This window comes from Chrysemys picta, chromosome 23, assembly GCF_011386835.1.
Source record: "Chrysemys picta bellii isolate R12L10 chromosome 23, ASM1138683v2, whole genome shotgun sequence".
Classification (NCBI taxonomy): domain Eukaryota; kingdom Metazoa; phylum Chordata; order Testudines; family Emydidae; genus Chrysemys; species Chrysemys picta.
The window spans coordinates 10,271,390-10,295,908 of NC_088813.1; the positions used below are offsets into that span (position 1 = coordinate 10,271,390).

A 24,519-nucleotide genomic window follows, 5' to 3' on the forward strand; every position below is an offset into this window, starting at 1 on the left:
AGTCCAAAAATAGGACACCAACCTCCTTTCCTCTTAGGGATGGCAAAATAGTTGGAATAAAAAACCCTGCTCCTGAATTCTGAACGCTTGCATTGCTCCACGTGGCAGAAGGAAGTCCACTTCTTGGTTTAACAGTACCACATGAGAAGGAGCCCTGCAAAAGGATGGGGAAAGGGGGTAGGGCCAGAAAGTGACTGGACAGAATACCCCTTGTTAATTTCTAGGATCCACTGATCCAAGCTGATCAGAGTCCAGGCTTCCTCAAAAAAGGCAGTTGCCAAAGGTAGGGATGGGTCGAAGTACAGAGATCCTTTGAGGTTCTGCCAGCTCTTGGTCCACCGATTGGTGGACAACAGACTGCAGCAGCAAAGGAAAAGGCAGAGGATCAGCGCTGGAACCTCTGCTTCTTTATCAGCAGCTCTGATGTCCTTTGAAGGCTGGTAATAGGAGGGGCCAGAAGAATGCTGCCTGAAAGAAATCTGTGGTTTCACTGCTTCCTTCTTGTGGGTGGAACACAGAGGCCCAGGGAGGGTAGCGTCACCCTGGAGTCCTTTAAGGAATGGAATCTGTCTTTGAACTAAAACACTTGTTGCCCTTAAAGGGAGGATCCTCAGTTGCTGTTTGGACCGCCCCAGGCTAGAGCCAGGATAATCATCTCACACCCATCAACGTAGTCACAGAACGTGCTGCTGTACAGGACACATCCAGTGCAGCCTGTAAGGATGTGCGGGCTATCAGCTGTCCTTCAGACATGCTCTTTAGCTCCTCTCGGTGTTTCTGGAAGTAGCACATTCAAAAACAGACAGCCGGTTCCAACTGAAATAACGGTATTAGACAGAAGCATTTGGAGCATGTGGGGGCTGGTAGATGAAAATTTTGCATCTGAACAGACTCAGACTGGACCTTTCTCCCTAGGTGTGGATTTGGGAGGTCCCTATTGCTTCAATATCTCTTGGACCGCAGCTACTACAAGCAAACCTGGTACTGGATGGGAACAAAGGTATTCAAAAATCACTTGGAAGTGACTAAGTGTGGATGTAGCCAGAACGGATGCTGGTGTGGGCCACAGGTTTTTCGCATGTTCCAACAGTCGCTCCTTTATAGGCATGGAGAGCCTACCAGGCATGGATGGGTGCAAGATGTCCAGCAGTCTGGGAACCTGCACCATTTCCAGAGGTACATCTAAAGTCTCTGCCATGCGCTTGAGGCGGCCCTAGAATGCCTTGAAGTCATCAGCTGAAGAGGACGCTAAGAAGAGAATTAGGAGACTGCAGCAGGAACAAGTTGTTCTGCCCTTTGTAAATGTTGTTTCTCAACACTTTCCTCCTCCTCCTCCTGCGTTTCCAAGATCGGAGGCTATCTGACGTGGCTATGTTGGTTTAGATCATCTCTTTGGGGAGGGGGATCTACACTGCAAAACTCTAACCCTATTTGCAAGAAAACAGATTCTCTCTCATTTCTTAAGTAACTGCTCTACAGAACCAAGGGGAGAAAGCGGCAGCCGTACAACAGATAATTTTGAGGGAAAGGGTAAAATAAAGTAATCTTCTTGGGGCAGAGACCATGTCATCTATGTGTTTGTACAATGCCCATGCAATGGGACCCTGATTCCGACTAGTGTCTTTAAGCACTACTATAATATTAATATACAATAATAAAGGGAGAGTATGTTGCACACACAATCAGAGCCTTTCCCAAAACATTCTACACCAAAATCTCAGATGTAATTGTTTAAATTATGATCCAACGTACTGCACACAAAAAGGACATTCACCTCACTAGCCGTATTTGACCCAGTGGTGCAGAAGCAGCACGTAACAGATTACAAGGATAAGTTTACTGATGGAGGGTGGCGGAGAAAGGTGTACTAGCAAGCTTTCAGGGATCATTTAAATTTAAATACAGTCTGAAAATACTCAGGCAGTAAACAGAGTTACATTATTAAATGGAGGTTTTGAACACACGATCAATTAAAACGAGTGCATGAAGGTCATATTCTCACATTTCCTATCACCTGGGAAGGTAACAGGAAATACACATGCTTTACCTTTGATTTGGATTCTGTTTTTGGCGTCCCATCTGCCTTATTGTTCATTTTAGTTGCAGGCGTTAATTTTACATCCCCAAGGCCCATCATCTCAGGACTTGCTGCCATCCCTAGAAGATTAAACAGAATCTTCAAACACTGCATTTCAATTCAGTATCATGAAATCCAATGCCCTCCTTGGGGTTAGTACTGGCTTACCTGCCGAGTTGTTGGCCATATTCCCACTCATAGGATATGGAGGACCCTGGGGGTTTATCATGCCAGCCATACTGTTAATTCCTTGTCCATAAGGAGCTCCAGTTCCTATCATCCCCCCTTGGTTCATGTTGGGATAGCCAGGAGGCCTGAAAACAGGACAGGGAGAGAGCAGAAGTACATTTTCAATATCAAGCATTAAGATTTGTATTCTGCTAGAGCGGGCTTTGCTAACAGAGGCTTTCCTGTGGTTGAAACATGAAATGGAAGTGATTGGTTCCATGAGAACACTTTTCCACCAAAACTGACCTAGGATGAAGTCTACAAGAGCACCTAAGGGACTTTGAAGCCAGAGTGCTTGTCTACACTACGCCACAACATGGACACTACAGGGGTGTGAACTGCAGAGTACACTGAAGTGCTGCACTCTAACTGCTCCGTGTGGACACTGCTGGGACAAAACTAGTAGTCCTCTTTCAAATGGGACTATGTTAACGCAAAGTAAATTCCTTTTAGTTGGCACCAGGAGCGTCCACACAGGGCAATTTGGGTACATCTACACAGTAGTAAAAGACACATGGCATGGCTGCTGCTGGGCTGGGCGGGTGGGGCTAAAAATCACTGTCTATATGTTTGGGCTCAGGCTGGAGCCCGAGCTCTAGGATCCTCCCCCCGCGCAGAGTCCCAGAGCTCAGGCGCCAATTCAAGCCCAAACGAACAATTTTTCAGCCCCAGAACCAGAGTCCTGTGAACCCAAGTCAGCTGACCTGGGTCAGCCATGGGTATAATTATCTCTGTGCACTCAGAGCACAACACATCCCCAGAGCCCGCACTGCGGCAGTGTAGACATAGTCTTAGGTCTCACTGAAAGAGAATGGGACTTAAGCTCCAAAAGACCTCAACCAATTTTGAAAATGGAACTTCAACGCTTTTGAAAGTTTTACCCCTAATCTTGCTCTGTTGCACTCTGTTGCAGGTGTTAAGTTACCTGCCAAAGGAGATGGAACTCTCAGATCTGGAATGTCACTCACTGTAAGTGCTGCTGCTCCTGATGTCTAAGCGGAAAGTACACTGCTCCAGTCTACTGTAACCACTGCTCTCTTTCTCCTTTTTTGCTATACAGTATACCCAAAAGCACCACACCTAAATACCAACTCAAACTCACATTCCAATAGAAGAGGCATCTCTATCTTTACATCTGTGGTTGGGGACTATTCATCCAACAGCCGTACAATCAGGTGATAGGCCTTGTCATAAACAGAAATGGGAGACTGGAATGTGTGTTCAGATCTCATTGATACGCAAGAAAAACCAGCAAACTTCTACTCTGCAGAGGCAACTCAACTTGTGTGTGAATTCATTGCTCTCATGACTACGCTGGTTGACCTCTGTATGCAACCGCCACCTGATTTTACAGCCATCCTACTCTTTCCTGCAGACTCCAATAATGAATTCCAGATATCTCCCCTCAGGTCTGCTGCTCATCAAGACCCCAACAGGAAAAGGTGAACTGCACTGGACACAACTTAAGTCTAAACTCCTCGACTCAAAAAAACCAGACAAATACAGTTGGAATCATGGCCTGCTAGATTTACTGGCTCTTCCAGGTGCACTGCATCTTGTTCTCACCTATGCAACAGCTCCAGAAACCAAAACTGCACGGATCTCAAAGAACAACAGACTTCCTTTGTACACATAAGGAAGCCACGTAACATTGCTAATTGCATAGCGATTCAAATACACTTCTCCTCTCCTAACTTCTCCAGATTGATTGAAGACCTGCTCTTCTGCAGGCATTTTAAGGAAACCTTTATTCGGGGTTTCCCCAACTTTGATTCGTTTCAAAACACCTCCTAGTCTGAAGTCCTAGGACATATTATATGAAAGGGTTGAAAGCAAGAAAAGAGACATAGGGCAGCCTCATTACTTACCTGTTCTGGATGGAGTTGGCGGCAGCATGCATGGCAGCAGCAGCTGCTTCTTGTGCTTTCCGGTTCATGCCACCTGGTGGTGGGCACATCCCTGTCCCCACCTGGGGAGGCATATTTGCCATGTTGGGTCCATAGGGCCTGTTCCCTATGGCTGCATGGCTCATCCTTCCTGGGGGAAGCCCAGTATAGGGTTGCACACCAGTCTGACCATGCATCTGGCTCCCTGCTCCCATTGGGTTTATACTTCCCATTCCTGGGCTGGGGTAGTTGGCATTAGGCATAGCATTATAGTTTGGCTGTCTGGGATAACCTCCTGCAGAGAGAAGACGGGGGAGAAAGAGCACATTCAACTACTTAATTTGTGACTCATTAGAAGTCTTCAAATCTGCAGCTGTTTTAAAATCACTAATAGAAGAGCACAGGGCCATGGGTGAATTTTAGCACCTCAACTCAGGTAATTTACCTGGTTATAATACACATAAAATAAGTCTAAAAACACAATCAAGCAACAACATCAATTCAAAGGCGGTATGAACCTCCCCTGAGCACATCACAGAACACAATGAGCCAAACGGCCCAGGACAAGATGGCAAGGTCACAGTTAAAAGTGCCATAAGACATACAACTCCTGTCAAGTTCCCCCCTCTGAAGTTAACTGAATTAGCAGCAGTTTGGAGGCACAATCATCTAAAGTTTTTTCAAACCAGGAGGGGAATTCTGTAGCAGAAGTACTTTAATCCTTAAAGCCATCTGTCTTACCCTTGTTCCCAAGCAACACACACAAAGCATGCTCCCTTTCACGGCAGGAAAGGGTTTCAGATGCTGCTGCATGATGCACACATTTTAAACCAGGCTAAATAAATGCAAATTGTCAAAGGCAAAAAAGACTACAGGGGATATGGGCCATTTTTCCTGCCCACATGTTTACTTAGTAGAGCTCTATCAGTTTCCCATTCTATCCAATTGGTTCATGTCCTTACCTTGAGGACCATACTGACCCCCCTGGGGACCATAGCTTCCCAGTGAATTCTGCTGATACGCTCCCATCCCAGCATGCATCTGTCCTCCAGAAGACTGACGTGGAGATAAGGCGGAGCCAGGCTGAGGGGAGCTGTACTGGGGCATCTGAGGATTTCTCTGCATGTAACCTGATCAATGAGACATTCAAATGAGATCGTTATTCATTCAAATTGTTGGTACTACTGCATACACAAACATCCCTGGGCTCCAGGAGCACACACAAACATTCTGATGACACAAGACAGATTTTTTTTTTTTTAAGCAATTGCCATTTAAAAAAAAAAAAAAAAAAAGTCAACCGTATGTGCCAAAAGATTCCACACCTACTGCCTACTCTAACTCGGGAAAAACTGTAGCAGGTCATGGCACTTGTAGGGAGCTAGCCAATGTTGCTTTTTTAGTGGGGACCATTGTACTACATATGCCTGCAGCCATCAAGAGAGAAGTTCCTACTCATGTATCCATCTTCCAGTGAACCTGTTCCTTTTTATGGAGCACAAAGCCACAACTGTTGTAAACATCCCACACTTTGAAGTTTAAGGTTATGGTTCTTGAAAATGCAGCATTCACAGAAATTTGTTTTAAAAGCTGCAGGGAACATCTTAATCGAAGTAAAATCTCTAGGGCAAGCAACGGGCAACCTTATTGCAATGTGCTCTGAACCCTTATTGAGTTGAAAGAGCTGCTCCAGCTTTACAAAGGGTATTTTAGCCCACAATCTCTGCCTCACGTGGAAGAGGCAGGTTTCAAAGCTTGCACAGTCCAGGCAATCGTTATTATTATTTATATATCCTGCTTTACATTTAGAAGCCTACTGTTAAAACTTAGAACCCTTAACACCACACACACGCTCATACCCCTACCTCGATCTTGGACTATGCTTGACTGATTCATGGAAGGATGCATGATACTGTCCGAATGGCCACTAGGTGGTCGGGGTGGCATCTGATTGCCTGCACCATGGATAGAAAAGCATTAGCCACAAGAAGCACATACACAAGAAAATGCAGAATACCTAGAAATGGCTGATAGAGACTTAGGCTCATAGTATTAAACAATAGGGCAGCAACAAAATCCAAGGGGAGGTGGCGGAAGGGGTTAAGTCAACCAAAGGAAGTGTGGGAGGAGGAGAAAACACAGTTAAATGAGTCTTTTCCATATAAAACAATTAACATTATGTTACTAGTTTGCAAGCCAACAGACAGCAGCTACTCCGCTAGATACCTTATTTCATACATTTAAAAATCTCTTCCTCCAAGTTGTAGCCTTATTTTTAAGCATCAGAGGGGTAGCCGTGTTAGTCTGAATCTGTAAAAAGCAACAGAGGGTCCTGTGGCACCTTTAAGACTAACAGAAGTATTGGGAGCATAAGCTTTCGTGGGTAAGAACCTCACTTCTTCAGATGCAAGTCCTTGCATCTGAAGAAGTGAGGTTCTTACCCACGAAAGCTTATGCTCCCAATACTTCTGTTAGTCTTAAAGGTGCCATAGGACCCTCTGTTCCTTATTTTTAAGGCAATTAAATGATCACGAGACCCACAGTGCCAGAAAGTGGGGCTGCTCTGGGTAAACCTCTCTTTAAAACTGCCCATTTTAATTCACTGAATCCAGGCTCTTCAGCTGCACAGAGCAGACAACAGCAGATCCATAGATACACTGAATACTTTTACCTGGTACTGCAGCAGGTGAGAGTGGACCAGAACGCGACTGAGCAACACTAGCAGGAGAGCCAACAGGGGAAGGGGAGGGTCCTCTGATTCCTGGGAGGTGAGGCGAGGTATGCGGAGAGAAAGGAGACTGAGCTGGGTTACTCTGTTCTCCTTGACTGCTTGAAATCCCTGACGTGCTTACTCCAGGACTCAGGGCTCCTTCTGTACCCATGGGTAGATCATCTATTGAACCAGACAGATCCTGTAGTGCACAGAAAAGTGGATCAGACAAAAAAAATTAAGAGGCAGAGAAACTGTTCTCCTGCACACCACCAGCAAAGAGAAGTGTCTGTTACAGAATTCACTGCATTCTGCTCCTAGGCAAACTACAAACAAATAGAAAATCAATCAAACCAGCTCATGTTATTGTCAATTATGAAGGCTGTAGCTCAAACCTAGTTAACTGACAAATGCATCTTACTCTGTCCTCCCTCCCTCAAATCCAGAAGTTCCCCAGCTGTGGTCTGTGGAGTGCTGACTGGTGGTCCAGAAAGCTAGTTGGTCACATGGGTGCCAATTCTCAAACGTGTTTCAGCTGCTAAGTTGCATTAAAAGAGGATAAAAATAAAAGTAAGTTCCTATATAAGCAAGTGACGTAGCTGCCAAAGGCTTGTATATGATTGCAAATGGGAGAAGAGGTTGTCTATGTGATGACTAGGTGAAGGGAAGTTGTCCATGACAGAAGAGTGGCTCACCCTTTCAAAGAGTTTGAGAACTCCTGCCTAACCTCAGTCCACTCTGAGGCCTCAGATGGGCTGGGGAACTTCTTACTTGAGAAAAAAAAAATAAAAAAAACTATAATACAGATTTAAAAGAAAACCATGAAACATTTCCCAATTCCCTTTCTTCACAGAAACTGGAAATTAGCCATTTCTTTAAGTTTCAGGCATTATTGAAGGCAAGAACAGAGAAGGCTCTCCCCTACTGCACACATCCACCTTGAACCAGGAGACAGCAGTCTTGTCTGAACTCGCTTCAATGCCCTAAATTGGCACAAGAGTTGCTGGAAAATTGCGGCCCATGAACAATCGGTAAATTGTCTGGATACTGCATGTGCGGGTGGGTAGGGTAGGGTAGGGGAACCTTGCATTTTCTACACATGGGTATTATTCAAGTACCTTGGTACTTACAAAAACCCACGTGCGAAGACAGTCCCTGACATTAAGGGATTAAGCTCTATGATTTAGGAAAAAAAAAAGAAACCCACCACCACCACACACACACACACAACCTATCATATTGGGAAGACTGGAGGAGATTTTTTCACTTGACCAGAGCTCAAAGATAATATACGGTGATGTGCTCCCCATCTCTCTCTCACACATACTTATTCCCCACCCACCTGTCCACCATTAGTAACTCCCTCTTTGCAGAAACCCAAGGAAGAGTGTAATAAGGATTCTGACCCTACCAGAAATCTTATTTTCCTTATTTCTAAAATACAAACCTTAGGTTTAAAATTAAAGGTTTCAGATTTTTTATTCTTTATGTAGGAACTGTTGCTTCCTGAATTTGTTAATATAAAGTGCAGCACCGTAACAGTTTAATGAACGAAAATGGTGCAGGTTTTTCCTCAATCTGGTTCTTATTTCTCATCCAGCATGAGAATAATTTTAAGTAGCTGCTTTTTTTTCCTTTTTCTTTTTTTAATGATAGTTAAAATATTTTTGTAGGAAATGCAGAAGTAGAGTCTTAGGATGTACTTGGATGAAGAGAGAGGCTTGGAAAACCAGTTTTAGGAGGACATTTCATACAGAAGAGGAAGCATGAAGAAAGGCACAGAAGTGGGAAAAGGAAACGAACAGCGCTTTGCAGCTGGCATCACTGAAAGAGCAGAAGATGATGCTGATGATTTAGGAATGGGCCACAATTTAGCCTACATTTCACATTTACTTTGAAACAAGGACAGACATCAAGTTAGCTTTGCTCTGTACCTACCTCTGGCCTAAACTAATGCACATTATACTTTGCATCTTTTAGGAGGAGCCATGTGACCATAATATCCTAATCTGATTTACAAAGATTGTGCTAAAAACATGTTTGCATCTTTTCATAGACATCTTTACTTTGAGGACAGCTAGCTTTATAGTATTTGTGTAATAGCAGGTGTACAGCAGCATGGACAATCTGGCTTTCCGTGACTAGGGACAACAGAATACCAAGGTAATTGGACTTGTGGTTAAAGCACTGGACTGGCACTTATAAGGTCTGGATTCAACCCCTTGCTCTACTACAGACATCCTGAGAGATCTTGGGGTAGGTCACTGTCTCTTTCTCAGTTCCCCTCATTTGCGAAGTGTGGATACAATTACATCCACACTTCACTGGGATGTTGTAAAGATACATTCTACAGTAATGGACGGCGGGGACAAAGGGAAGCTCACAGGAGCTAGGAGGAACGAGCACGGCAGTCCTAGACAGAAGGAGACAAGAAGTTGGAAAGCAATTTGGGAAACTGAAAAACGGCAACTCTGATACCTGTCCGAAATTGTCAGCGATAGACGTGGAGGGGTCAATCAGGTAACCAAGTGGGAGACATGTTCACTGGGGCCTAGCTTATCACTAAACAGACCCCTGTGGATGTTTTTCCACAACAGACATGATCCGATTCAAACAGCAATTATTTCAGGGGAAGTTCTATGGCCTGTGTTATGTTTGAAGGAGGTCAGATTCGAATACAGCGGTCCCTTCAGGCCTTGCAGTCCATGAATCTCTGGCCAGATCAGCACTTTGTCAGAAAGCGCTGCCTGAATAAGCATTAAAATCGGCTTGGGCAAATCTGTTTGAACACCACGAGTTACCTGACCAGTATGAATAGGGCCAAATCACGTTTTAAAATAAGAATTCAGAAAAAAGTCAGGACACAATTGCTAAACATGGCTTAGACAGTTTGGTCCCATCCTCACTGGCTGGGCTATACCATTGTCGACAGTTCAGATAACCCTTACCAACCCCAATGCCGGCAGGGCCTCAGACCCGAAGTACTGCAAAGTTATCAGCAGCAAACAAGAGGCCTTGTCACTCTAAAGCACCTGCTTGTCAGCATGTCCCCTTCCTCAGGCTGAATACACAGCACTTCACTGAATGTTCAGGGAAGGGGAAACCTGAAGGCACAAGTCAAGAGTGAAGAGATTCCTGTCTATGCTAGAAGATGGTTAGGGAAGGTCACGGTTGGAGACTGGATAGGCAGAGAAATCATTCTGTGTTTAAAATGGGTGCGTATAAGTGGTAGGGGTATCGGAACAGAGTCCCATTCTGCCCGCTCTTGCACCACTGCAATTTCCACTGGTTTTAATGGCACATTTAAGATGGAAATGTCAATCCAATCCTTTGTTAGCATGACCTAGGGCCCACTATTCTCAACCTTTTACCATCACTTCCTTTGTATTAAGATGATGTCTTGCAAGGCAGCCTCAGTAGTATATCTGCTTTTCTTTTTATTTCAATCAAAGATCGGATTGTTCAGAAAAATCCTAAAAACATAGTTTACAAGATCCAATGACTTTCCCGTCTCTCTACTGATCAGTCTCAGTATGGTTGATGGCACAAAGCTCCCAGTCTAAACAAAATACAACTCCAGAGAAGGCCTGAAGACAGTACCTTGCACACAGCCATTATTATTGGTTCTTAGTCACTCACGTTCAAGAGTATTAACCTCAAATCTAAGAAAAATCTTCTCTCATCTGACTTTGGTGCTTCAGGACAAATTTCTCGTTAGGTAGGAATTACATTTCTTCTTCAATCTATGAGTTCGGTCAAGTTGCTCACATTATCCTAACCGATTTGTGTTTGGGGTGACATTACAGACATGTATCACAACCCCATGTCATTAAGTGGGACTGTTACAACTGCAGTTTCAGTATTAACCCCAAATTCAGTATGCCAAAGAGCCAGTTAGGTCTTAATCTGTTAATACTCTGGATTTGTCTAGCACCTTTCATCTAAGAACTGCAAAGCATTTTATAAATATTGCTTCACAACACCCCCCATAACAAAAAGGAGTTAATTTCAGTTTTATAGAACAGGTATAAAGGGGATATGCAAAAGAAAAAAAAGATTGCAACAAAAAAATAAAGCCACATACACACACAAGATATAATGGCCTGAAAGGCTTGCTTTAACCAAAAGATGTCTGCCTTTTTGTAATCTTAGAAAAATCAACAATATCTAATCTTGCCTTTTCTGGCTTTGATGGATGTTTCCTAAACTGGAGAAACAACGATGTTGAATCTGTAACAAAAATCTTTTCTCCCAAATGCTTGTGAGGTGTTTTGATTAAACAGGTAAATTTAAGAAACAAATTAAGTGTCTAAAAATCCCTTTTCTACTGCATGGCTTGGGGTTTCACTTCCTTAGTGTTGTAATGTTACAATCTTACTAGTTTCTCCACAGTTGTCATAGTCTTCCAGGAAAGACATTAAGATAAGATCTGAATTCCTAATGTGAAACATACGTGGAAGTTCGATAAAGAATCAAAATTAAAATACAATCACAAATACAAAAGGGGCAAGCTCTCTTTTCGACCGCCTCCCCCCGCCATTTAAGTGACTTAAATAACATTATACTGGAAAACTGTGGAACAGCCAGGAAAAGAATGCGGCCTTATTTATAGATACTTTGAGGGAAAAACCCAATACATCACATAACATATTATCTGATTTTGGTCCTTTATTTCCAGACCAAAAAATGGAAGACATTGTTAACGAGACTGCAGAGGTGCATCAATTAGTTCTGCTAAAAGACTTATTTGAATGTAGTTATAACAAGCTGCATGCTTGAAAGCAAGGAAATCCAGAGTTAAGTACGTGAACATCCTTAACTCGGATCTAACACACCACTACAACGGGGGTGAGTCCACATGATGAAGGCTTGCATTTCTCTTAAGTACTTTAAAATACTTTTAGGCTGAAATTGCCCAAGTTGTTGGGCGGGATCTGGATGCTTGATTCCCATAACAATTAAAGGGGAATTGAGAGTCCAGATCGCCACAGGCAACGGAAAAACCCCACTCAAACTTTGTCAGCGTTGTTTTAAAGAATGAAGTACAGTACTCTGCAGATGTTATCTGTACAGTAGAGGCCAGGGCATACTAGATATCTACTCAGACTTCCACTGGAAAAGTACATCTCTAAATGAGAGAGAGAGAGAGAGAGAATGAATACAGGGAATGATTGTAAATGATGGGTGTTTGGGGACTGTACACTGAGGCAGAAATGTGAACACTCTTGACAACAACAGGAGTGTGGCAGGGACACACCTCTGATCTTTGGCAGGTAAAAGGCAAGGTGCTATATCTGGCTTCTTCCAGAAAGAGTTTGAGGAGATCGGTGGTTGCTATGTGACAAGACTGATGTTTGTACATTATCAGTGGGCAGAGTAAAGGCTACAACAGTTGGGCATGTGGCTTATACTGGAAATATATAGATAAGCACACTGTGTGAGGGAGTGAAGCATTGAGATACTGAGAGGAGGAAACATTAAAGCTGTTTGAACCTCAACTTTAGTTAATTTAAAAGGTTAAATATTTAAAGTCTATGTCCTAGACTTGTCTACATACAAAGGCTTGGCTAACCTGCTGCATGTCATTTTTAAAAATGGATTTAGTTAAATGATGTAGACTTCCTATGTGGATACATTTAAACTGGTTTACATACATTTAGCTTATTGTGGGAATTTACTGACTTAAATGTGCTTCCCTATGTTACATCCAATTTAAGGCCCCTTTACACTGTAAGGGTGGCATAAAAGGGCCTAACATAGAAAAATCAGGTCCTGGACCTTCATCTTACACAAGTCAGCAGAAGCAGCCGTGTCCTTACATAAGAACGGCCCTACTGGGTCAGACCAAAGGTCCATCTAGCCCAGTATCCTGTCTTCAGACAGTGGCCAATGCCAAGTGCCCCAGAGGGAATGAACAGAACAGGTAAACATCAAGTGATCCATCCCCTGTTGCCCATTCTCAGCTTCTGGCAAACAGAGGCTAGGGACACCATCCCTGCCCAGCCTGGCTAATAGCCATTGATGGACCGTATCTAGTTATTTTTTGAACCCTGTTATAGCCTTGGCCTTCACAACATCCTCTGGCAAGGAGTTCCACAGTGTCTTGTGCGAAGAACACACTTCCTTTTGTTTGTTTTAAACCTGCTGCCTATTAATTTCATTTGGAGACCCCTAGTTCTTGTGTTATGAGAAGGAGTGAACACTTCCTTATTTACTTTCTCCACACCAGTCATGATTTTATAGACCTCTATCATGTGCATAATTTAAAGCAATTAAGGAACACTGACTTGTAAGCCCACTGTAATTTTCTGACAGACTATTTAATTGGTGTGTAAAGCTTATATGTTAAAACGCCACATTATATGAAACAGGACAATAGCATTCTAATGAAAATACTGTGCCAACTGCATCTAACCTCCCTTAGTCTGAATGATTTAGCCATTGAAGTTTATAAACTCCAACAATGCAGCCATCTCTCAATGGAGAGAAACTCCATCAGATATACTGTCTTTTTTTAAGGTTAGGATTTCAAAGCTATCATGTGGTATTTATAAAATTTCACAGGAATTTGACTTCTGCAGGGAGAAGGAATGAAATGGTAAAACTGGCACCATAAGTTTTAACTATGGCAAAGACTCCTCCAGTTTCCATCTGAGCAGATTAGTTTCTCAGACAGGCTATCATTCAAATAACTAGAGTATCTTTTCATCAGGCCCAAACACCCAGAAAACTTTACTATGTAATTTACTGACATGCACCACAAAGAAAAAGGCAATAAAGCTTCCCCTCCACAGTCCGCTTCTGGGACAGGTTTTAGCACAAAGACCCTGATCCAAAACTCACTGCAGGTAACAGAGAACCATTGACTTCACTGGGCTTCGGATCAGGGACAAAACTTTACTTGCCCTCTGCAAGGCTTTCACAGACAGACTTCAAACTCCGTAACAGTACCGCTAAGAGGGCTCTCCCTCTTCTCTCCTCTGAGCACAGCCAGTCACACTGAGACAGGAGGTGAGGATCAACAGCAGTAGCTCTGCCAACTTGAAGGAAACGTCAGGGTCTGGAGAATTTCCTCACGTGTTTCCAATGTGTTTTTTATGCATTTTATTGCTCATCTGCCATGCAGATCAAAAACGCTGGAGGGATTCCAACTATTTCACACAGAATCTCACACTCCAGGCTGGCTGCAGCCCCAAAGCCTTCGTTTCTTCACTTGAAATACTGCCCAGTGTTATTTTGGGATGTGACCTGATAGCGGAAGCCCACAGGGACTCTGAAATGATAACTGTTCCAGCTGCAATTGGTTGCCCAATCCTAGCTCATGCCAGCGTGGGTTTGTCAGCACTGCTGACAAACAGGGATTCAGCAGTTAAAACCTTTTCACACCACAACAAAACCATGCCTGAAATCACACAACTCAACACAGAGGAGCAGGGGGACTGGTCTTTCTCAGGGTGGGAGCTGCAAGTCCTAGCATGACCAATAAGAGGGAGCTGCTTAGTTTGTGCCCAAATAAAGGTTTTTGTTTTATATGAAAAGGGAATCACCATCTCTCACTATCAGACACTAGCTCATTTGTTAAGCAAACATCAGGATGGATCAACAAGAAATACTTAAGATTAGGATAGTAATTCTCCAGAGTCTGGGCTACAGTCTGTCAGAGCAGTATAAAAGGTCCAAAGTAAAGGGACAGACCAAAGTCAACAAATCGCACCACGTGGGAATTACATCTGTCGGATACCGCCTCCCACAGTCCCCAGGGTAAGGGCATAGAAAAAGTTGATTGAAAAAGGGAAGGGGCGTAGCCAGGAGGCACCAAGCTCTAGCTACTATGGACTCTTGCATCACAAGCTTTAGTTAGAGCACCAGTCGCTGCTCAGACTTATAACGGGAGATGGACAGACCCAAGCCTGTCCCCGATTCCCAAAGGTGCAAAAGTTGACAAAGTCACTCTGACCCATTCATCCATGGTGGAGCCTCTACAGCTTTCCCCCAGTTTATTCTAGATATGCTTTAGACTTGAAGATTGTGTTACAAAACCCAACCAATAGTGAAAGTTGTAAAGCTTTTTACGCAATTATAAATAAAGCTTGATTTTTGACTCTCCATCTAATTTTTTAGAGGGGAAAATTTCGTTTGGCTTTTCCCCTTGTTTGTTCTCTAGCCAGAAGAGAGTATTTTGGGGCAAGTTTTACATTAATGAAAAAGTATTTAAGATACAGGACTTAAATACAAAACAAAACCATACACAAAAACCACCCCAAATACACACGCTTCCAAAAGTCTTCTTTTGTATGGTCAGCTCAAAAACAAAGCCTGTTGTAGAAATTCCACTTGGTCCTCAACTTTTTTTTGGTTCTATTATATAAGCTATACAATGTTGTGCACAGAGCGTTTAAGGTCTGCAGGCAATGCCTGCAGAGCCACAAGGTTTATAGTCCCAGACTTGGAGAAAAAGGGTTCCACACAGCAGTACATGGTACTTACAGACTGTTTGATGTCCTCTACGTTGAGCACTACAGACACTTCACCTTCTAAGGTCTGTGCGGTGCCCATAATCCTTGTTGGCACCATTAAGTCAATAACTAGGGTTCAAGAAAATTACAAACTGGAGAAACATGGTAGAGCTTACTGCTTCCACACAGACACCAGTAAACTCCACAGGCAAACCAAAAGGGGCTTCTAAAGTCTGAGAAAGGACTAATGAGGGAATTATTAGAACACGTTCTTATTCTCTGGCTTTTCTGAAACTGGACAAGCATCCTTACCGCTTCTCATCAATTGAAACACCTGCTTTATGTTTTCTTCATTTTTCTGCAACTTCCTTTCCAAGCACTCAAGAACTACAATCATCTTCAATACCATAGTCTCCTGTTCTCATATACCCACAACTACTTAACCTATTTCATGTTCAAATATGCTTCACAGACCCAACCTCCTCTGGTCCACTATACCACAGAAAGCTACAGAGCTGCCCAGCAAACTATGATCTTCTCACTACTTACGGGCTTTAGACCCGTTCCTTCCTCTCTAGTGCAGAGACTGCTGTATCTTCCATTTTACACTTCACATGCCACCCCATTTAACACCCCACTAAGGTCTGGAGGCCTCACTGTACCCCCATTAACACTACATTCAAGGGTGAACCCCATATATGGGATACCCTGCAAAGCAGACCTGATGTCCCCATGTACCTAAGTGCTGGGTATCTCATCACGCAACACCACACCGTAACTTACTATTGTAATTCATTTACAAAAACAGTCCACTTTTGGGGGTGGGTCTAACTACTTGGAAGATAGGTTGGAGTTGAGGGGCAGAATTAAGGATGGGGTACAAGTTTTAATTTTGATTTCCTTACCTGGATACTTTATATACAAGTTAGAGTTCTATTAAACTTTTTTACAAGTTATGTATCAATTAAATCCAAGTGTTTATTGGCAAATTATAGTGGAGAGAATTGTCTCATCTTTTGGATTTTTCATTCACAGCAAATGCACTGGCTGAATTACTGCATCTGTAGCCAGACAAAATCCAGTTAGAGAGAGGAACGTTCCCTGTTCATCTTAGCGTTGTGTGAACTTCTCTTTCTACAGTAGCTGCAATCACTTAAATGCTCTCATTTAAGCACTGCAGGCCAGATACTCAGCTCCCACCGAGGTACATTTGCTCTGCCAGAATAGCATAAAAGGACTGTAAACCACCCTAAATAGATAGCTAAAGATTCTCGTCTCTCCCCCAGAGCAAACAACAGTGACCAGAACTGCGGTTTATTAGACTAGGTAAAAGGAACTGGTAGGTCTCAGTCCACTTTCTAGGGGACACATGTCCACCAAATAAAACGTTGCTCTTTGCAGGCTGAGAAGACTAGACAAGAGAACTGGAGAGGCCATGAGCCTTAACTACTCTTTGGGAGTGAAAGACAGTAGTGTCAGGTTAGGGTTCAGGCAAACTGTCATGGGCGTGCATAGACCTGTACTGCCTCTGCCCAGACTCTGGGTATTAAAGCTCTAACTGTACTATTAACACAACTGTCTCAAGCACTCAGTTCACTGCAAACAGACTCGTGACATTTTTGTTCTAAAAAAGCAGGCCAGTCCTAGGACATGGGCTGCACAGGAAAGCACTACGCAGACCTGAAAGTGTTGTGAGAGGGAGTGGAAAAAAAAAAGAAAAAGAAATGATTCAAATACCAAAAACCACAAAACACAGATTTCCAGCAACCCCAATTCTAACCGAAAAGCATACAAACTTGCCACAGAGTGGACCAGGCCACTGAACTACCTCCAGTCTCCCACAACAGGCTATTGTGTGGAGGATAATGGACCATTCTTCATGGCACCAGAAGCACCTTCTAGATGCTCATCATTCCTGGGGCACACATGGTGGAGGGGAAAGGGGGTGCAGAATCTCTTATTCATAGGCTTATCTCTAAGTCTAGAATGCTTTTGGAGGCCCAGGGTACATTGACACTGCAATAAAAAGCCAGCGGCACAGCCGCAGCTGGCCCAGGTCAGGTGACTTGGGCTCGCAGGGTTAAAAAAATTGCAGTGCAGATGTTTGGTCTCAGGCTGGAGCCTGGGCTCTGAGACCCACCCCCCTCGCCCGGCTTCAGAGCCTAGGCTCCTGCCCAAAACGTCTACGCTGCCATTTTTAGCCCCACGAGCCCATGTCAATTAGCCTGGGCTCAGAAACTCAATGCTGTGTAATGTTTATTGCAGTGTAGACGTACCCCAAGACTAAACTCAGAACTCCTGCTTACAAAGATGGTTACTGTCCATCCCACAACCATCCTTCTTGGGTGGGGGCAGAGGGAGGAATCTTAAAGAAGTGAAATTTATATTTAGCTAACAGCTCTGGGAAGTGGGACTAGACAAGGGTTATTTACACATGCTAGGAAAGAGTGCTTATCAATATTCTCCAGCCACCTTTAAACAGAAATTTCTAACAAAATTTATACCCCAAAATAACTGAAGTGCAGCTGCACACTTCAATACAGGGTTGTGTCCTCTCGGCCCCAAACTGCTTTCTTCCATTACATTAGTTATGCTCCCAAAGTGGAGAGAAGATGACTTTATTTCTGTGTTTTTTCCATTCATTAAACTAGAAAAAAAAAACCCACTTCACTTTTCCGGAACTGTAACAACTTTGGGGAGGAAGGTGACTTTCCAGGCTTTCCCCGTTTCTCATACCAGGAGGAAGAAATCAGCACCACCGTAGCCCGGTTCTACGCAGTGCGCCATGAGCAGATATCAGTGCACCTGGTTCATAGCCTCCCCATTTTTCCTGCATCCCTTTTCAAAAGCTTTAACCATCGGCAACCAGAAGAGATTTAAATATAACTGTCAATCAGGTTTCCACTCTCCCTAATGTGTCACTGTGAGCTCAACTAGGAGTGAGAGCTATTGATTTGAACGAGCACCACGAGAGAGCACCTACAAACTAGACAGTTTTCAGATTCCTCCCTGGAGGGCACACAGCATTTTTTGGGAAGAAAGTGATAGGATCGTGGTTGCAAACTAAAGGATGCATAAAATACTCCGAGTCCCACCATGTGGGAGTTACTCCATCCAACCAGTCTTTAAAATTGCGCCAGTGATTGCCCGGCCCAAAAGGGAACAAAAACTAAATGCTAAAAGGGTAACTAAACTAAACTAAACACTCCTCAGTATTCAGTCTCCTTTTTTGTTCTATGGACAAGCCATTTTTCCTTCCCTTCCTCCATGAGGAGGTTTGAGCTTCTCCAGAGTATCAGCGCTGTCAAGTGACAGTTCCAGGACAGGGACTAGAATATGGCAGAGAGATCTTTGTACAGTTTCCTTCTCTAAAAAGCAAGCTGAAAAGCTCACTCTTCCAGGAAGGCTTCAGACAAACTGGTAGAAGCTGCTGGCTCTAGCTGCAGTGCAGGGAAGGAGCGTTTGGAAAGGAGGCTGCCAGGAGGAGGGGCTCAGTGTCACACGAGAAATTTTACTCAATTGCAAAAATAAGCTGCCGTTCTAATCCACCTCAGCAAATCTAGGTGGGTCTGGCTGCTTTGGTGGAGACTGGGTACAGAATCAAGGGGGAGGGAGAGAGAAAAGTGCTGCTGGCTTTACTACATTCCTACAACAGGAGACCTTGCAAAACACCCAGCACTGCTACTGCAGCAGCCATTGATTTTTCAGAGGTCGATACTCCACTCCCACAGATCTGCTCAGCAAGAGCTTCAAAATCACACCTACTGCTTCTGTTCTACACTCCCCCTTCTTCTCTACCCCCCCCAATAAAATTAAACACACACACACACACCCAAACACTGAGAAGACTAGCAAACCCCATGTTCTCCCTCCTCTCAAAAAGAGAAATTCAAAGCTTCAGTGGCAGCAGAAAGTAAGAGGAAGGAATAACGTGATTCATTCACGGAACAAGATGTCGCTGAAGGAAAAACCCACCATCTAGGAGGCCAGCATTCTCTCCCTCCTCGGGGAATGCTGGGTGCTGATCTCTTCTGCAAGTTCTTGGGAAACACAACAGCAAAATTAGCTTACATTTAACCCTTTGAGGACCCCTCTCTCAGTTTCTACAAAGCACTCTAGCATTTAATTAGCATTAATGTAAGACAGGAAATGTTCAAAGCAGTGGTGGAAAATGCTCCTATTTTGGCTTTTCCTGGCTTGCCAAGGTAATTAGATTTATATTCTGATTATTATTTGTTATTTAACTGTTTCATCATAAAGGCTGGCCCAACAAATGGATGGCAGCACAAAAGAAGGGACCCGGACTCAAGTCCCAAGCCAAAAACTTTTTGATCCCCAAACAGGTCAGAGCAGAAGAGGCTGTGGAAAGAGCACAGGTAACTCCTGGATGTGGTTAGTGGCAACATTGACTATTCAAGCAATCTTTCTGCTAGAAGATGCTCCCAGCAACACTTTCATGTTCTGGAGAGAGACATATCTAGACCACTTTAGTCAAGAATCTTGGTCCAACTTATGGCCTTGGGAAGGAAAATGTAAAAGCGTGGTACAACTCTCAAATGATTGACCACAACCTTGTGTTTTAGGTTTGTTTGTTTTCAAATGCACCTCATACTCTATCTACAAAAGATGCAGTGTCTCATCGGAGGTCAAGACTCTGCCCATATATAGAAAGCTAACCCCTTCGTTCTATCCCTAAGGATACGAGTTCCCAGCCCTGCTTCCTCATCATCTGCAAGGCATTCTTCATCTGTGATGTGTTCAATTCAGACTCCAGAAGCATTTAGTCATCTCCGCATGTGATTACACCACCATGCCAACCACACATGAGTTTGGGTGGGCAAAGAAATGCAGCAAACTCAGGAATTCAAAAAACTGTAGGAGATGTACAAGGCTCTTGGCCCACACATTGAATTTTGAGAAGGATTGTACCAAAAATGGAGCAAGGACAGCACAGCACAATACCCCCGAAAGTAAGATTTGAGTCAGAAAGTTCATGGGGGATGGGAAGGGGATCTGGAATTAAAAAAAACACACAAAACCAGCATCAAATGTTTGTAAGCCAGACATATCTTGTATTTCCCTCCTCTGAACCAGGCCACTGAAAACACGCGTCCCCTTTTCCTTGCTGGCTGCCACTTCCACGCAATTAATTCTGTAGCAGCCCTTCTGGGGCTAGCTAAAGGCACAGAGTTGTGTGTTCACAATGAAGGTACTTTCGCTCTGAGAAATCAGTCCAGCAGCACATCCCTACATTATGCTGTTGATCGGGATGAGCTAGACCAGCTGGGAAACTGAGGTATTTAATCTAGGAAATTCTCCTTCCCCACCAGTTTACAGGAGTGAGTGGGGGTAAAGGGGGGGGGAGAGAGAGAAAGTGAGCATAACCATGGCAACCCAGCCCATTCCACGTGTTGACGATTGCCCATTACTAGCCCTGGAGGTCAGAGGTTGCCAGAACAGTCAATTATCAGAGATGTCTTTCTTGTCATTTCAGGAAACTCAACAGCCTTTAAGAGGTTTTCTTCCTTCCTGGATAAAGACCCGATTAAAAATAATAAAGTCAATCATACAACTCCTCCTCTGCTCCTCACTGAGGGCTTGTCTGAAGTCACACTGCAAATCCTACTTCAGTAAGGACGTGGACAGACCTAGGAAAGCAGCTGGCGCCTCCAGAAGGGGGTAGAGCAGAGAGTACGCTAAGGAAGCTGAGCCTTGATCCTACCCTACAACACACACACCCTCCCATGACAGCCACATGAGGGCAATTTTCCCCCAGAAGAAGTCAGTCCTGAATGCCAAGGATGTATTTACACAATGATGCTTCCTGTCAATTGAGAGCTCAGGTGAGATAGTGCTAAAGTCCGTACAATCATCAGCCAAAAAGTTACCCACCTCCATTTATCCCTTAACCACCCTGTGCCGAGAGCAGAAGAAAGAGCACATGTTCTCCTTGCCCCTCCCACCTTTCTTCAATGCTCCAGTGAGGTTAGTGTCTTTTGCAGAGACTAGTGCTCCCACCACATCAGATTGCCAGAGGGAGACTTCTGCAGACTGAGCCAGTGGCAAAAGGGAACAGGTTTCCTCACTTCACAACAGACCTCCCTGGAGAAGCTTTCAAACTATAAGGCCATCTTTCAAAGACTATACCCTCTAGAGCTCTTCTAGGGTGCAAAATGACAGCCCTATATTTTCACGGGCTGTATCTGACTGAAGGGGAGGGGAGGGGGGGAAGAGGACTATTGTATTGTTAGGAATCCAAGATCAGAATGGGTCATCCTACAGCAATTTCCTGATTAAACACTGACCTGCCTATTTACTGTAGCCAGGCTTGAAAGCAAATTGTGAAGAGTAAGAAACAAGACGGTCTTTCAGACCACCTCAGTCATTCCTCAAAGGAGGTAGAAAACTAACAAATATAAAACCAGCTAATTGAAATTGTTCCTATGAAAACAAAAGGCTCCAGCAGTTAGGGGAATCTGTGTAACATATACAGGCAGGAAGCAGAGCTGAGCCACCAACGACCAGAATAGAAACAGGAAACGGGCCCTGGATCGAGCATAGCGAAATCTGCTGCAAGCACAAGCTCCAGCACGAAGCACGGGGAAAGCAAACTGCATCAGTGGCTCAGAGCAGCATGATTTATAAGGTGGAAGCGGATTGGCTACCCCGGCAGAGAGAAAACGAACGCACAGGGTTCAGCGCTGTTCAGAACAGCCATGGCCGATACAGCAGTGGGGGTGGGGAATTTCCTTCTAAACACCAGGTTAGACTAGCTTAGTCCAAAGCTGGAGGGAGGAGTGAGAGGAGAGAAACTGCCACATGGACAAATAGCAAAGCAACCTGGAGAAGCAGGTCACACACAGAAAACAGGTCACAAGAGTGACTAGAAGATTGTGCAGTGCTGCTGTAACAATGTCGGTCCCAGGACATTAGAGAGACAAGATGGGTGAGGCAATATCTTTTATTGGACCAACTCCTGTCGGTGAGAGACACCAGCTTTCGAGCTACGAAGAGCTTCTTTAGGTCTTGGAAAGTTACCTTTCCTGGATCCGAGTACCTTTCCCAGTCATGAGGAAGAGGTCCATGTAGTTTAGTCTCTCACACCAACAGAAGTTGGTCCAGTAAAAGATATCACCTCACCCACCTTGTCTTTAGATTATGTACCAGAGGTGCTAGTGGCATTCAACACCTTTCTCAAGCCCATAAAGAGCTATTAAAAAACAACCACCACCACTCAAAGCTCAGGGCTCCAGAGAAATAGCAGGAAAGTGTTAACAGCCCCAAGATCATAGCAGAAAAGAAAATCCTAGAAGAATTAACAAGGAGACTTTGACAGAAGATACAGGGGGATTCATTTGATTCCCATTGTCAAAACAGGCTTTGTAGCAACCTTTGTGAAGCACCAGTCATAGGATTTCAGGAAGTGCACACTTTGGGACAAGTTACAGGAGTGTTTCCCGTCTAAACATTTCTGTGGTGCCCAGTCACGACAGCGTAAAAGTGCCAAATGGCTTTGACATTTATACATTGCTGGTCCTCTTCTATGTCTTGTAGTCAGAAATAGGAGCCAAAAGTCCAGAAACAAACAAGTTTACAAAAAATGTTTAGCAGGAAGCCTCAACAGGGAAGGAAGCAGACTTTGAGTTCATTATTAGATTTAATTATGAATGTGTATTTCTCCCTCCAAGTCACCAGCCTGGCTCTTAACTTGGTCTTCAGCACCTAACATTCAAATGAAGACATTTGTGGCTTTTTTTCCCCAGCAGCAACTTCCTCAAGTCAGCTTTTAGCCATAATTTAGTTTACTGTTCTGATTATTTCCAGTCAGGGGGATTGTGCAGAAGATGACGACATTTTACTCACAGACACAGCTGACTGAACTCACACATTATTCTACCTTTCAGTACTTACAAATATAAAAGGGGGAGGGAGGAGAGAGAGAGAGAAAAGTGGAAATAATGGTAAATTTAGCTAATCCCACCAGCACTTCCTGACAAGCCCCAGATGCCAAGAAATAAATGGATGCTAAGTATTTGGGGTGGCAAGGACATAGAGAACAGCCAAATAATTCCCAGACTGGCCACACCACATATAGAACAGGAAAGCAGTGCCACTTTTCACCCCTTCCCCAAAACTATTGTAGAGTTTGAACGAAAATGATCTAGACTGCAAAACTATGAAGCCATAGTGAATGTGAAAAGTGAGATCTGGTTTTTGAATTCACTTTTGTCCTCAAGAGGTGAAAGACCCTATTACCCAAAACATCCAATGGCAGGCGAGTGATCAGTACATGCGGCTACTAAACTGCAGTATCAAAGCAGATCAGCTTTAAAATACCCGGAAAGCTAAGCCAGAGAGTCCCAATACCACAACTAGGGCTCTGACTTGGAAAAGTTATAAATTACTAGGTATGTCAACAATAATTGTCCCTTGATGTTCTCCAAATTATATCTCAGAGCTTTCAAGAGCTCTCACTAAGGTCCTCAGGACAGACAGTAAGCCAGGGACTGCTACAGCGCACAGTTGCAGTTAGTTTACACAAAAACTCTTGCAAACCAGTCTTGAACCAGGACTCCAGTAAATTATTTAAACCTATTGTATACCTGCAGTTCCCCTCCTCCTGCACTCAGAACCAAGCAGTGGAAGAGATCCATAACTCACAACCCTGGTGACTCGATACCCTATTTATTCCTCTTAGGGCAGAGCTGCCAGTACCAGAAGTCACCTTTTACAGTAAAGTCAAACAGCTCATCAGATGCTGAAATTGCAGACTGGAACCGGCACTCATGGTTCCTCTGAAGTTTTCCCCCTCCCCCTCAATTTTACGTACACACTTCTGCTTGGGTGAAGATTATCTCACCTTCATAAACTGAAGAGATGATCAAAATTTGTTCCTACCTGAAGACTAGTTTTCCGCCATTTTCATTTTGACAGGGAAGCCACCCTATACCTGTTTATGGGGTGCAATACTTTATGCGCAACCCAAAATATTACCACGGTTCCTCATAACAGGAAGAAGTCGGAGTCCCTTCAGCAAACCAACCTGAAACCACCACCAAACTTGTTTGGCTTCACCAGGTTAGCCACAAGGTTAAGATCAACAGAAAGCCAAGTTTAAATAGGAGCAAGTTTCTATTGACATAGAAAACCTAGCAGCAATTT

The 24,519-nt window shown here is 43.8% G+C and overlaps 1 protein-coding gene across 2 annotated transcripts in view; it reads right to left on the reverse strand.

Annotated features, from left to right (window-relative positions):
- Positions 1 to 24,519, reverse strand: part of ARID1A (AT-rich interaction domain 1A) — a 105,389-nt gene that overhangs the window by 19,250 nt on the left and 61,620 nt on the right. For both annotated transcript variants that reach the window (XM_065576976.1, XM_005302022.5), the window contains exons 5-10: positions 6,863 to 7,103; positions 6,057 to 6,146; positions 5,154 to 5,321; positions 4,174 to 4,486; positions 2,246 to 2,391; positions 2,048 to 2,157 (exon numbers count right to left, since the gene is read on the reverse strand). In XM_065576976.1, the coding sequence (XP_065433048.1) occupies positions 2,048 to 2,157; positions 2,246 to 2,391; positions 4,174 to 4,486; positions 5,154 to 5,321; positions 6,057 to 6,146; positions 6,863 to 7,103 (1,068 nt within the window). The remainder of the gene's footprint in view (positions 1 to 2,047; positions 2,158 to 2,245; positions 2,392 to 4,173; positions 4,487 to 5,153; positions 5,322 to 6,056; positions 6,147 to 6,862; positions 7,104 to 24,519) is intronic.